The sequence below is a fragment of the Procambarus clarkii genome, chromosome 23 (assembly GCF_040958095.1).
Source record: "Procambarus clarkii isolate CNS0578487 chromosome 23, FALCON_Pclarkii_2.0, whole genome shotgun sequence".
NCBI classification, from domain to species: domain Eukaryota; kingdom Metazoa; phylum Arthropoda; class Malacostraca; order Decapoda; family Cambaridae; genus Procambarus; species Procambarus clarkii.
In genome coordinates, this window is record NC_091172.1 from 21,647,044 (window position 1) to 21,661,125 (window position 14,082).

General features: G+C 41.3%; 1 protein-coding gene across 4 annotated transcripts in view; it reads right to left on the minus strand.

The window, feature by feature from the left end:
* Positions 1–2,791: 2,791 nt before the first annotated feature.
* Tsp26A (Tetraspanin 26A) overlaps positions 2,792–14,082 on the minus strand; it is a 52,182-nt gene continuing 40,891 nt past the window's right edge. For 3 of the 4 annotated variants that reach the window (XR_011229435.1, XM_045751307.2, XM_045751310.2), the window contains one exon: positions 2,792–6,661. Coding sequence is in view for 3 of the 4 variants with exons in the window: in XM_045751307.2 (XP_045607263.1) it covers positions 6,593–6,661 (69 nt within the window). In the remaining variant the exon portion in view is untranslated. The remainder of the gene's footprint in view (positions 6,662–14,082) is intronic. The other variant, XM_045751309.2, reaches the window with a different exon arrangement.

Below are 14,082 nucleotides of genomic sequence, written 5' to 3' on the forward strand. Positions count from 1 at the left end.
GTTTGAAATTCCGACTTTTTATACTGAAAATATGTCAATTACTGAAAGCGGCAGTGGGTCACATTTTGCCCAAACTCCCCTGCAGTTTTCAAAATATCCCAAACGTCACAAATTCAACACATGAGCCATAATTTTGGAGCCAAATTCTGGCTCTCTGCACGTATTCGTAGTTTGAAATTCCGACTTTTTATACCGAAAATATGCCAATTACTGAAAGCGGCAGTGGGTCACATTTTGCCCAAACCCCCCCCCCCCCCTGCAGTTTTCAAAATATTCTAAACATCCCAAATTTAATACCTGGGCTATATTTTGGAGCCAAATTCTGGCTCTCTGCACGTATTCGTAGTTTGAAATTCCTACTTTTTATACTGAAAATATGCCAATTACTGAAAGCGGCAGTAGGTCACATTTTGCCCCCCCCCCCCTGCAGTTTTCAAAATATCCTAAACATCCCAAATTTAATACCTGAGCCATATTTTGGAGCCAAATTCTGGCTCTCTGCACGTATTCGCAGTTTGAAATTCCGGCTTTTTATACCGAAAATATACCAATTACTGAAAGCGGTCTTGGGTCACATTTTGCCCCCCCCCCTGCAGTTTTCAAAATATCCCAAACATCCCAAATTCAACACCTGAGCCATATTTTGGAGCCAAATTCTGGCTCTCTGCACATATTCAGTTTGAAATTCCGACTTTTTATACCGAAGATATGCCAATTACGGAAAGCGGTCTTCGGTCACATTTTGCCCACAGAGCATTCTCTCTCTCAAATTATATACACTGATGGTTCCCTACACCGCACCACGGGTGCAACTGGAAGTGCAGTTGTCCTGACAATGGGCGATGGCCTATACTTTGAGTGGGGAGTCCGTATAAACAACTGGGCCTCTACCCTTCAGACTGAACTATTTGCCTTGATCCTTGCACTGAAATGTGTACAAGTCTCAAAACTTGATACATTAATTGTAAGTGACTCCTTATCATCCTTAAATGCTCTTAACTCTTTAAGACATAACTGTAACATGCTCGTGTCCGAAGCTAGACACAAATACAACAAAATTATTAAGGATGGTAACAGAGTCCATTTCATGTGGTCTCCATCTCATGTTGGCCTCCGAATGCATGATAGAGCTGATAAGTTAGCCAAAGAATCTGCCTTTAAAGGAGCCGTTGAGTGTAACCTTGGATTGTCAATGAGCAATCTGAGAGCAGCAGTACACCGAGAACTTCAACAAGATCTTGTAGATCTGAGGCAAAGTGAAATTGACACCAGTAATTCCATCTATCATCATACTATCATGCAAGAGGAGCCACACATCTATGGATCATCCAATAAAATCAGCAGACTTCTAGATGTTACTACTGCTCGGCTTAGACTCGGTTACAAGTATCTCTGGGAATTCTCATTATCTGCTGATGTAGACCTTACCAAATGTAAACTGTGTCAACAAAATTATTCGCACACCCTCCGTCACTATGTGATGGAGTGCGAAAAGATACGTGAATTTAGAGACAATTCTATAACCAATGTTCCAGCGATGTGTCAATATTTCATTCAAAATGATCTGCTACCAGAAATTTTAGCCAAATATCCCCAGTTTGCTAACTGTAGGTAGTAACTAAGGGATTGTAACCTATCCACCGCTACCCACTGGATGGGGGGCGGTGTGCAGGACAGTTCAACCCGTTCTCGCAAATTTAATAAGTCAATATTGACTTATTAAATATGTGCATAGGTGACATACTTAACATAATAGATACCCTTAAAAAGATTCATAGAAAACACCGACCTTACCTAACCTTGTTAGTATCTTAAGATAAGCATCTTATTGCTTCGTAATTACAATTATTACCTAACCTATAATAGGTATAGGTTAAGTAATAATTGTAATTACGAAGCAATAAGATGCTTATCTTAAGATACTAACAAGGTTAGGTAAGGTCGGTGTTTTCTATGAATCTTTTTAAGGGTATCTATTATGTTTAGTATATCACCTATGCACGTAGTTAATAAGTCAATATTGACTTTACGAATTTGCGAGAACGGGTGTCCATTGTAACCCTGCAGGGGGGTTTGGGCAAAATGTGACTCACTGCCGCTTTCAGTAATTGGCATATTTTCAGTATAAAAAGTCGGAATTTCAAACTGCGAATATGTGCAGAGAGCCAGAATTTGGCTCCAAAATATGGCTCAGGTGTTGAATTTGGGATGTTTGGGATATTTTGAAAACTGCAGGGGGGGGGGGGGTTTGGGCAAAATGTGACCCAAGACCGCTTTCAGTAATTGGCATATCTTCGGTATAAAATGTCGGAATTTCAAACTGCGAATATGTGCAGAGAGCCAGAATTTGGCTCCAAAGTATGGCTCAGGTGTTGAATTTGGGATGTTTGGGATATTTTGAGAACTGCAGGGGGGGGGGGGGGATTTGGGCAAAATGTGACCCAAGACCGCTTTCAGTAATTGGCATATCTTCGGTATAAAATGTCGGAATTTCAAACTGCGAATACGTGCAGAGAGCCAGAATTTGGCATCAAATATTTAATTTAATCAGTAAAATATCAAGTATACAGTCTGGCATGTGGTCATTTGACCAATACTTATAATAATTAACTTACTAAGCTTGTGTAGCATGCAAGAGAATTGTTACAATAATGTTAATTAAAAATCCCATAATTCAGTCTGGTAGAGATCGCTATGTATGCAGCCAAGTATTGTATCTCATAGTTACACATTCTGTAGAAGTGTATTGTACTAAATGCTTAGGTGGTTCTGTATGAGGCTAAAAATAACATTATAAGAACAAACATTTATTTATGTTAAAATGGAAAGGTAGCAATATGAATTCACTTAAAAAATTAGACAACCAGAAACACTTGCATTAAAATAAGTATATATAAAAAATAAAAAATAAAATATTGAGCTCCAAATGCTTTACTGTGCAAATAAGTTTAACCTTTTGAGATTCAAGTAGGTTGCAATGAACGAGTCCAAGATGGGCCGAGTCATTCAGTTATATACATTTTTCACTATACCATGTTGAGCAAATAGGGTTAGCATAATGACTCAACATAAAAATAGGACAACCTTGGAATGCAATTATATATGACCTACTAGTTCACTAATCCCAAGTTTATACTAAGAAGTGTCATGGAAAAATAATATTGACAGGTAATAATTTCTTGTACACAAGGAATATAACCATACACTCTTCCTGAGAAGTGCAGCCCATTCATTTTATAAAGGTTTACTGGACAGTAATCCTATATTTCAGACATTACATTTATAGAAAATTATATCCTGAAAACACAATATTAATGCTCAAACTAAACCCTATCTGCAAACTTCAAGCCTTCAAAATTTGTTAGGCATACAAGAGCCAAAATCTTCAGATTTGCAAATGAAAATCTTAAAAGTGCCAATAGGCATAGATAGGCATTATCTTTTGTTTCAATGAAATCCAAAAACTACATGTAATGTATGATAACCCCCCCCCCCTTCCTTCACAAAAGTTCAGGTTTAGTGACAGTGTGAGCCTCTAATGCTCCAAGATGCACGACGACTACTGTATCATCTCTCACCAACAGTTTTACTTCAAACATCGCTAATATGTATAATTCCTCTCCAAAGTTAGTTAGGTATAGCCCATACAAATTGTGTACAGGTTGAAGAGGGAGGACAACAACAGTGGTGGCATGTGAAAGCTAATAATAGAATGTTCAGAAAGGAGGGGAGGGGGGAGAATATCCAAAGGTGGAGAATGCCCCTAAAATTTATGTGACAAAGATAAAATGCCTCAAGTACCCGATCCATTATCTATCACAAACAAGTAGAAATAAGTACCAGTATACATTATGTATGCACGTTTCAAGAGCTCCTGGACCAATATTTTCCAAAACAATGTTAAGTGCATTTTAGAATAACTGGTACTTCACAACACAATGTCAAATCTTACACTAACGTAATGACTTGAATAAAAGTGTATTACACATTATACCAACATGAAAGAGACGTGGTAATACAAATAGTAGTGGCTTCAATTGCGAGGCTTGTGCCACTCCAATATAAAAAGCCCATTTGTAGGAATGATATTGTTAATAATAAAAAATCTTTGGGTGGTGCCTCTTCATTCTCACAACAGTTGTCACATTTCGCCAAAAAAACACAAGAATCACTGCCACTTCCTTAAGCACTACTTATTACAGTAGTATATCATAAATAAGTGTAATGAATATTACATTGTGCAAAATACTCACCCAAGCAAGAGTCTTATATACAAAAGTTGAAAACATGAATGGGGGACACAATATCAATTCAACACCAAATCAACATTGAATTAATGGTGTTAACACTAACTCAATGTCAAACCAATGCCACTGACATTTGTGCTCACAGAGATGTATGTTTTGTGGTGTCTTAGTGTGTGTGTGTTTGTGTTTGTTTTAGTGTATGTGTGCATTTTAGTGTGTATATGAGTGGGCGTGGTGTGTGTACACACACATACTATACATATATAAAGTGCCCTCCTTAGAGCAATATAAACCTTACAATCATTTTCTGACTAAATTACACTGACAGCAGCCATATACAGCCCATACATCAACAAGCAGCAAAAGACAATATTTTTGGCTCATTTTAATACATATACCTAAATACTATCGAAGGGAATGCAAAGCTATTAATACCCTATAGGGAAACATTTTTTATTACACTATTCATGTTTTAACTTTGCAGGTAACATCTTAATTGTTACATCGAGGCAAAGTCAAATCATGACGTGGGACTAGTAGCAAGACATGAACAGCAGGCAAGCAAGCTGGTTCTGTCACTCTTGTCAGACTTGGGCTGGCAAGACGATGGCCCTATTGAAAAAGTCTTTGTACAGCAGCAAATGAGCACAACCACCCAACATATACTAATGCATATGGACTGTACATTATACTGTGAGACTGACTTGCAAATTTTCTGATAATGTAGATTAAAATATATTTTCTATAAGATCCCATGTGTAAAATATTTCAGAAGTATAAAGATAAATTAAACTTCAGAGAGCGGATGAATATGGCAACTTGAAGACTCTGTACCGAGTCCAATGTTTGGCTTCTCAAGCTGTAGTAAAGGCCATACATTATTTACAAATAGTTTAACGAGGGTTTAACTTGACCAGCACTTTTAACTCAAGTAGACTAATATACTAATACATTAGGAAATATGCATACACTTTATAAAATTTACACCAACATGTATGTAATTTTCATAAGTTCCTACATATTACAATATAAAAAGATCTATTCTGACGAATGCCTTATCAATATTAACGAGTTTTCCATATAAAACTAATCTAACACTCAAAAATTGTAATCTCTTGAGAAATGTGTGCCATAACAGCCATAATGAAAAGTCCCACTTTAAATACACAAATATTTGCTTTATCCAGGAGAAAAAATACAAGGGAAAATAAATATCAAGTATTGTTCCTTTTTTTTACATCATGACATTTAATAAATATCAAGAGGAAATTGAGATGTCATTGAAGGAAGATCCTGGATTCTAAATGTCAAATATGTATGTATCGCCAAGCTGAAGCAACTTTTTGCATCAAAACTTTTCAATAATTTTTAGTATTGCACACCTTATAATTTCAGAGACAATCATACTGAACATCAACACACACACACTTGTGCGCCTTGATTCCATTCAAAAATTAAATATACATTTCAGGAGATTGCAACTCCTCGATACTAAAATAAATTCCTGCTGCGGCAAGTCGGCTGTGTACAATGGATGACGAGATCAGTCATAACGAGCATTACACGTAGGGTTTTAGCAAGACTTTTTCCTCTGTAAATCTTAGGAAAATCATGTCTCATGGAAGTACTACCCATAAATTACAACAAACTAATCCCATCATACTTGAATCACAGTCAACAGCGATATTGTTGACAAGTGTCCTGCATCCTGCCCCCCTTTAGATGGAACAGCACTCTGTTGGTATCCGATAAAATACCCAAGGGCTTCTACAGATTAAGATATCCTTTAAGATATCACGTGGCACGCCCAAACAGAGGGCCAATGAGGTGGACCGAGGGCAGGAAACACTCCAGAAAATCTTCTACAGAAAATTTTAAAACATTCACAATGCCAGTAACAAAATGCCATTATTTTGATTAAAAAATCAGATGAATAACAATGAATCACAAATATACACAAAGGACAGGACCCAGTAGAAAAGCAATGAATTAAATAATATACATTATGTTGGACCTAGGTAAAACTCATCCTGATACTAAACTGAAAAAATTTTGAAAATTGTAATATTTGTCTACAGATTCAAATTTTCTTTAAGAAAACTATATTTTGTAATAGAATATTATATATCCTAAACTAAACTTTTACTAAAACTTTTACTTACATAACTAAAACTTTTACACAAACCAGTAATGTCAGGACAAACTAACTGAGCTGTCATGATAATGGTAAAGATAAAAAGGAAAAACAATGAACTTGCATACAATGGGAATGGCTAACAAAGTTACTGTAGAAATGTTCTGGAGTGTGAGCAGACTTATCACTACACCGCAGCAGGAGCCAACCGTCAGTTCCATTTTGCTTTCTGTGCATAGATGTCGGCTCGCAGATTCTGAGCAAAGCAGATGCCAAGGATCTGAAAAGAAAAACTGAATAAGATAATATCACATACAGTATTTGGGATACAAAATGGATTCACTATTTGCTCACTGAACAGAAATTTTTATAAGATACAAAAAAACAGTTACACATATAGGCATTGGTTAGGTGTTTTATCAAACAACTTTCTATAGCATATTATTATTGTATATAACAAAATTACGAAGATATGCAAATTTATTTTCCGAATTCAAGTTGGAGACCCGATTACATATATGAATAATAAAATTATTGATGGTAAAGGCTTTTTTTTATGATCTAGGAGAATTACCATACTGGTAAATACTACACCTTAATAAAAGGTCATCATCAAAGTTAGAGTAATCCTATCTGTAACTACAAAATGATAACATTGTTAACATTTAGACTTAATTATTCACTTTAAAGTAATAAAGTTAAATGGATCAACCCAAGTTTCACTAGAGAGAAAAGCTTCATCCTAAACATGCACTATTTATGACAAACAATTTCGGAGACAATGCAAATGGCAAGTGCTTATTACCTGCCCGACATGCACACTGTACATAAAAGATTATTACGATGCTGAATGACAAAATTCTTAACTAGAGGCCGAGTGCCCCTATGGTAACTCACCTGGCTCATGCAACTGCTAAGTGGTCATGTGGCACAGTCAGGCAAGGTTAGATGCTACAATGACTGGGTATTGCAATGCATCATACTAGTAGACCAGGTATTATAGTAGTTTATTTAAAGATTATTATTAGTTGTGACCATCAAATTGTACCTATTTTAGAAATTTTCAGGAGTTTTTACCTGTGGTTGCTGTCAATTTTACCAACTATTGCATCCCAACTTGGGCCGGGCTTACCTAGTCCTCGCTTTGTATGCGAGGGTCATTCTATATTGGCATTTTGTCTAAACATGCGACTAAATTCAATAACCTGTCTGTCATCAAGCATTTCTAGGACATAGTTTGCACAAGTTCATCTTGGATCATTCTTATAATGCACAATGTCAAGAGTTTTCAAACTCTCACTTGTAAGTTACGAGTTGACAATGTTTTAACATTTTGTAAAATGAGATTTTCCAAAGGTTTGCTAGATATTGGAAATAAAATGCTGTTATAGATATTGTATCTTATCTGCATGATGAATATCCAAGTCAGTAATTATCAAAAGAAGGCACCAAACCGGGAAGTTATGTAGCACCATCAAATGTGCGGAATAATCAGAGGGCACTAAATATCACCAAGGATATCAATACGAGAACAGAAACGCACAAGGCAAACGATATAAAAAATATCCGATTCACCAAGAAGTCTATCGAGGGACAAGTGACCACGAGGGACGGTCGGAAAGTAAGACACACTCGTCCTGGAAGTCAGCACATTCAACAAGGATATGCACGACGGTAAGAGGGGCAATGCAATTTGGAAAATAAGGAGCTGGGCGGCGCTCCATTAAGTGACCGTGAGTTAAGTGAGTATGGCCAAGACGCAACCGTGCTAGAGCCATTTACCACCGCCGGTTACGGTGGAAAGAGGAAGGCCACAGGGACACAACGCTTAAGAGTACGCAGTTTGTTACCAACAACAGAAGACCAACAACCCTGCCAATGGGCAGGGATGGAGGAATGAATAACTGGATAAAAGTCGGAAAAATGAAAACCTTCACGGGAAATGGGACACGAGCAGATAGCCTCTCTAGCGGCAGCATCCGCACGCTCATTTAAAGAAATACCAATATGGCTGGGGAACCCAGCAAAACTCTACGGATTTAAATTTACTAGAGATAAGAAACAGCCAATGTTGAATCTCGACGACTACCGGATGGACAGGAATAAAGGACCCGAGAGCCATGAGGGCACTACAAGAGTCAACTACAATCACAAAGGGGGATTGACAACGAGAAAACGGGAGATGGAGAGCATAGAGAATAGCATAAAGTTCCGCTGTGAAGATGCTAGTCTCCGAAGAGAGGCGACACATATAAGTGCGGTCAGGAAAAACAACAGAGTAGCCCACACCGTCCGCAGACTTAGACCCCATCTCATCTCACCTCACCTCACCTAACCTAACCTAATCTTCACCGTCATCGGTGAAGACGGAAACGGAGCGGGAGTATGAAGAAAAGTGCTCAAGAAAAAGGCGTTTCAGAACCATAGGAGTATAAGCTTTAGTAATGCGGGTCAAGGATGTACAAAACTTCGGAAGGAGGTCCCTCCACGGGGGCAAGGAAGGAACAATATGAGGAGAAATATGAGAAAGACGAATGGAAAGAGTCCTGCAAGCGAGATAGCTGGACAGAAAGAGGGAGGTGGTGAAGAGGAACAAGAACTACAGGAGGGGTAAAAGTCAAAGCATGACAGAGGCAAGAGGAAGGATGTTGCAAGGACTGCGCCAGATAGCGAAGACAGTAACGATCACAGCGGTCCAGGAGAGATAGGAAACCAGTATCAACATACAAGCTGAGGGTGGGAGTCGAACAAAAGGCATCAGAGCTGAGGCGCAACCCAGCATGGTGCAAAGCTTCAAGACGGCGAAGAGTAGAAGGAGAAGTGGACGAGTAAGCAGGGCAACCATAATCGAGTTTAGACACGACGAGTGAGGAATGTAAAGAGAGGTGTGTACGCTTATCTGCCCCCCCAAAAAGTATGGGACAAAAGCTTAAGGAGGGAAAGGGCCTTAGAGCATTCAGCACGGAGGTAAGAGATATGGGCTGACCAAGACAAACGAGTGTCAAAGATTAGCCCTAGAAGCTTAGCGGAATCCTTGTACACAAGGGGATGTCCATAAAGTGACAGAGAGGGACAAAGAATGACATGCTTCCGAGTAAAAGTCATATCACAAGTCTTGGATGCAGAAAACTTGAAGCCGTGATCGGTGGCCCAAGACGACACGGCATCAATCGCAAGTTGAAGCAGCCATTGAAGGAGAGGTGAATCACCACCCCGACAGCAAAGGGCAAGATCATCTACATAAGAGAGCAGTGAAGATGCCAGAAGGAAGGGAGGAAAGAAAACCATTAAGAGCAACAAGAAAAAGAGTAGTGCTCAGAACACTACCTTGGTGCACGCCCTCATATTGCCTAAAAGGGGCAGAGAAAGTGGCGTGGCACCAAGCCTTACTCGAAAGAAACGACAAGAGAGGAAACCTTGGGAGGAAGAGCGGGAGATTCCCATAAAGGCCAAAAGAATGACATTGGGACAGAATACGATACCACCAGGTAGTGTCGTAAGCCTTTTCCAGGTCAAAAAGGACGGCAACAACAGAGGTCTTCACAACAAAAGCAGTACGAATATAGACCTCCAAGTTCACCAGGACATTCGTTGTGCTGTGGCACTTGCGAAAACCAAATTGAGAAAGGGAGAGGTGGTGATAGTGCTCTAAGAACCACATCAGACGAACATTAACCATACGTTCAAAGAGCTTGCAGACAACTTGTGAGGGCAATAGGGCGGAAGTCCTTGGGGGATGACCCGAGAGACCCTGGTTTCCAAACAGGGAGGACGACAGCATCGAGCCAGTCCTCAGGGACTGACGACGACTCCCAGACCCGATTAAACAGACTCGGTAAATACTGAGACGTGCACAGAGGGAGATTGTGAAGCATCTCCAACCCATCCTCCGAATTGACAGTATGTTTTAATACTAAGTGTAATAAGTACATTTACTGACTGTTATACATAGTACATAATTGCACTTATAGGGCAGTTACATTTACCCATCCCCCCTCCCCCGAGTTAATTATCCTCGTTTTCTGTTAGGACACTTGAAATTTTAAGATAAAATTTTAAAGTTTAGTTGCTATAAACAAGTTTTAAATATTAGGATTTTCTTTTTCACTTTTATTAAACAATAGAGATTTTATACAAAATTTGAAAATATCCTGAGTTACTTTACAATTTATTGAAATATTTTAGTTTTGTTTTATTTGTTTTATAAAACTGTAATATCAATATAGCTATAGGTTAAGTAGTAGTTATAATTAAGATGCAATAAAATGCTTATCTTCACAAACTAACACGCCTAGGTTAGATCGTGGTTTTCTATTCAGCTTTTTAGGTAAACTCAAATATTCACAATATATTTGACAGTACGATCTAAGTCTAAATAAGTACAATTCTTGACTGTCATACATAGTACATAATTGCACTTATGGGGCTGTGTACATTTACCTCCCCATTTTTGGAGGACGGGCTGAGCATCTCATAATAAATGCCATCGGAGCCTGCTGCCGTAGAACCACAGAGGGCCAGGGCAGACTGAAGTTCAGAGAGAGAGAGAGAGTGAAGGGATCGTTATAGGGAAGGCCGAGATGGGAACAGAAATCCAAAGGACGAGATTCAAGAAGAGACTTACGAAGAAGGAAGGACTGAGGAAGATGAGAACCAGAGCTAACAGATGAAAAGTGGGATCCCAATTCGGTCGCGACCTGCAACGGGTCCTCCACAAGAGTACCACAGAGGTGAAGGAGCGGGAAGACATCGGGAACGAACTTACCCGCTATCTTGCGGATGCGCTTCCAGATCAGCGGTAGAGGAGTTTCGGACGTGATGGTGGAGACATAAAACATCCAACATGCACGTTTAGCTATACAGATGGTCATACGAGCCACCGCACTTGCCTTCCAAAACAAAAGAAAAGATTCAATCATCTGCCGGCGACGGTGTCTCTTCCAGGCTGCATGCTTACAGCGGACAGCCTGAGCACAGTCCACATTCCACCATGGAACACACTTCCGCGTTCCCCGAGAGGAAGAGCGAGAAATAGAGTGGAGGGCAGCATCGAAGACGGTGTCATAAAAAAAATGAGGAGGGCGCGAGGAGAGGCAGAATGGAGAGGTCGGAGATAGTAGCACGGAGGATAAAGAGGGGCCAGTCAGCCTCGGCAAACCGCCACATAGGGAAGGAGAGGGGAGGGTGAAAAGAGAAAAAGGAAACAAGGATGGGAAAATGGTCGCTGCCATTGCGACCGGCTCACTGCAGAAGCCGGTTGGCCGAGCGGACAGCACGCTGGACACGTGATCCTGTGGTCCTGGGTTCGATCCCAGGCGCCGGCGAGAAACAATGGGCAGAGTTTCTTTCACCCTATGCCCCTGTTACCTAGCAGTAAATAGGTACCTGGGAGTTAGTCAGCTGTCACGGGCTGCTTCCTGGGGGTGGAGGGGCTGGTCGAGGACCGGGCCGCGGGGACACTAAAGCCCCGAAATCATCTCAAGATAACCTCAAGATAGCCATGGAGGTCATCAAGGACCCACCATGTGAAATCTAAGTAAAGGGAAGACTAGCAAAGAGAAAGATCAAGACAGGAAAGGGTGCGAGTCCGAGAGTCTCAATGGGAGGGCTCACCAGAATTCAGAAGAGACAGGGAAGAAGAGAAGATGAACGGTTCGAGAAGGCGACCTCGGGTGTTTGTCAGAACATCACCCCAAAGAGTATGTCGACAATTGAAATCACCCATGCAAGAGCACAGGTTCAGGCAAGGAGTCCAGGTGGTGTTTAAGATCAGAAAGATAAAGCGGGATATTTAGGGGAAGATAAATGGAACAAACCGTGTACCATTTACGCACAAAGATACGGGCAGCAGAACAATGGAGAGGTGATGGAAAAAGTAAGGGGACGAAAGGAACATCAGAGTGAATCAAGAGAGTTGAAGAGTTATGGGCCCCAGCTGTTGCTGGGGGAGGGGAGAGAAAGGAATAGCCACGGAAGCGACCTGGACGACCCCCAAGCATCGGCTCCTGGAGACAGACACAAAGGGGCGAAAACCGGGAAATCAGAAGTTGGAGTTCAAGGAAATTGGCTTAATATCCACGAATGTTCCACTGTAGAAGATATGGCTTCCTAACACCGGTCGCAACATGGGGTGGGAGGAGAACAGTGCCAACACTGGCATTCAACCAAGCGTTCTTGGAGACCTGAACAGGGGTCTCACCAAGGCAGGATATGGCGGCCAAGCCGGTGGCTGCATCCTGAAAAGGAGCAGCAACAACACATGTACTGAGATGGGTGGGGGTTGAAAGTAACAGAGGCATCTACGGAATCAACAAGCTGCCTATGAAGGGAGAAATCATCAGGAGGTGAGGAATCCAGAGAGAGGAGATCAAAGTATTTGGCCCATGAAGCGGGACTAAACAAGGCTTGGTACACATCCGTACGGGAAGGGACCGTGCGAGTTCGGCCATGGAGTGGACGGAGTTGAGAACCCCCAGAGAGAGAGGGGGGGGTTTAAAAGGCGCAGTAGTCACAACAAGAGACCGAGCCGTGCCAGGAAACGAGGTGGTCACCACTGGGGGCTTGTGGCTCGACCCAACCACAGAGGGAGGGGAACCGAGGGAAGTAGTCAGGAGGGTCAAAGGCGGAGCAAGGTCGGGCCCAATGCAGCGGGGGCTACAGAGCGCGGTCTTCCAACATTGTCCGACTCGAGGGCTTGGGCACCCACCCCACGAGCCCGAGAAGGTATAAGCGGAACAGAACGGAACAGAATATACAACGGAACGGAACAGAATATACAACGAGAGGTCAGACTTTCATTCACGAATATGCCTCCACACCCACCATGGAGCCACAATTAGAGGCAGGACACCAAACAAGAAGCTATAGCCGATCATGCCGGGCCCCCTAGGGGTGTGTCTTGAGTATACGCCCCACAAAAGCCACCTTAAGAGCCTCTAGTCCGTCGAGATCGGTTTCAGTGACAAAAGGAGGAATGACAATAAAAGGGTCCCCCCTTGCTCTCGACGTCGGGTACTACAGTTCTACGGGTGCAAGAGTATGCCTCCTCAAATACTGTACCAGGAAACGATAATTAGAAAGGAGAAGAGGGAGGAGAAAAACGAAACATAAGGAAAAGGAAAAGTTGCCCAGCATAATTAGAGAGGACAGCAGCAGGAGCACAAGACTATAAAAGGACAGAGGACCGTCCCAAGGAGCATCACACTCCGGCAGCTGCCCACCAAGCCCCCTCACGGCAACAACGAGTTGGACAGGGAGGAGAGGGTGATGAATATCCAGCAGTAGCAAAAAACCAGTCCTCTAAAAACTACAGAACAATAATTATTTTTTCCTAAAAATCAATACAGACCTACATGTATGGTACTCACAAAAATAGCCCTTCGAATACTGAAAATTAGAACAATACAAAGCCAAGACAAATATGTAATAAAACTCACCAAGAAAACTATCAAGTTTATGCAATAGTCTTTGGGTAATTGTTGGAAATTAATTAGATTGCAGTTCTAGCACCAATTTAACCCTTTTGCAGGCCCACCGGGCACCGCAAGGTAGGCCAAGCATCCCCCATTAGCTCACCACCAAACTCCAATGATTAAACTTCGCGCCCACATGGTGGGGTCAGGATGCCACGTGGGGTATACAGAGAATGGGAAGACGTTTGAGAGCATTTTAAAACAAGTCTCCATACTGAGAAGCAAAAGC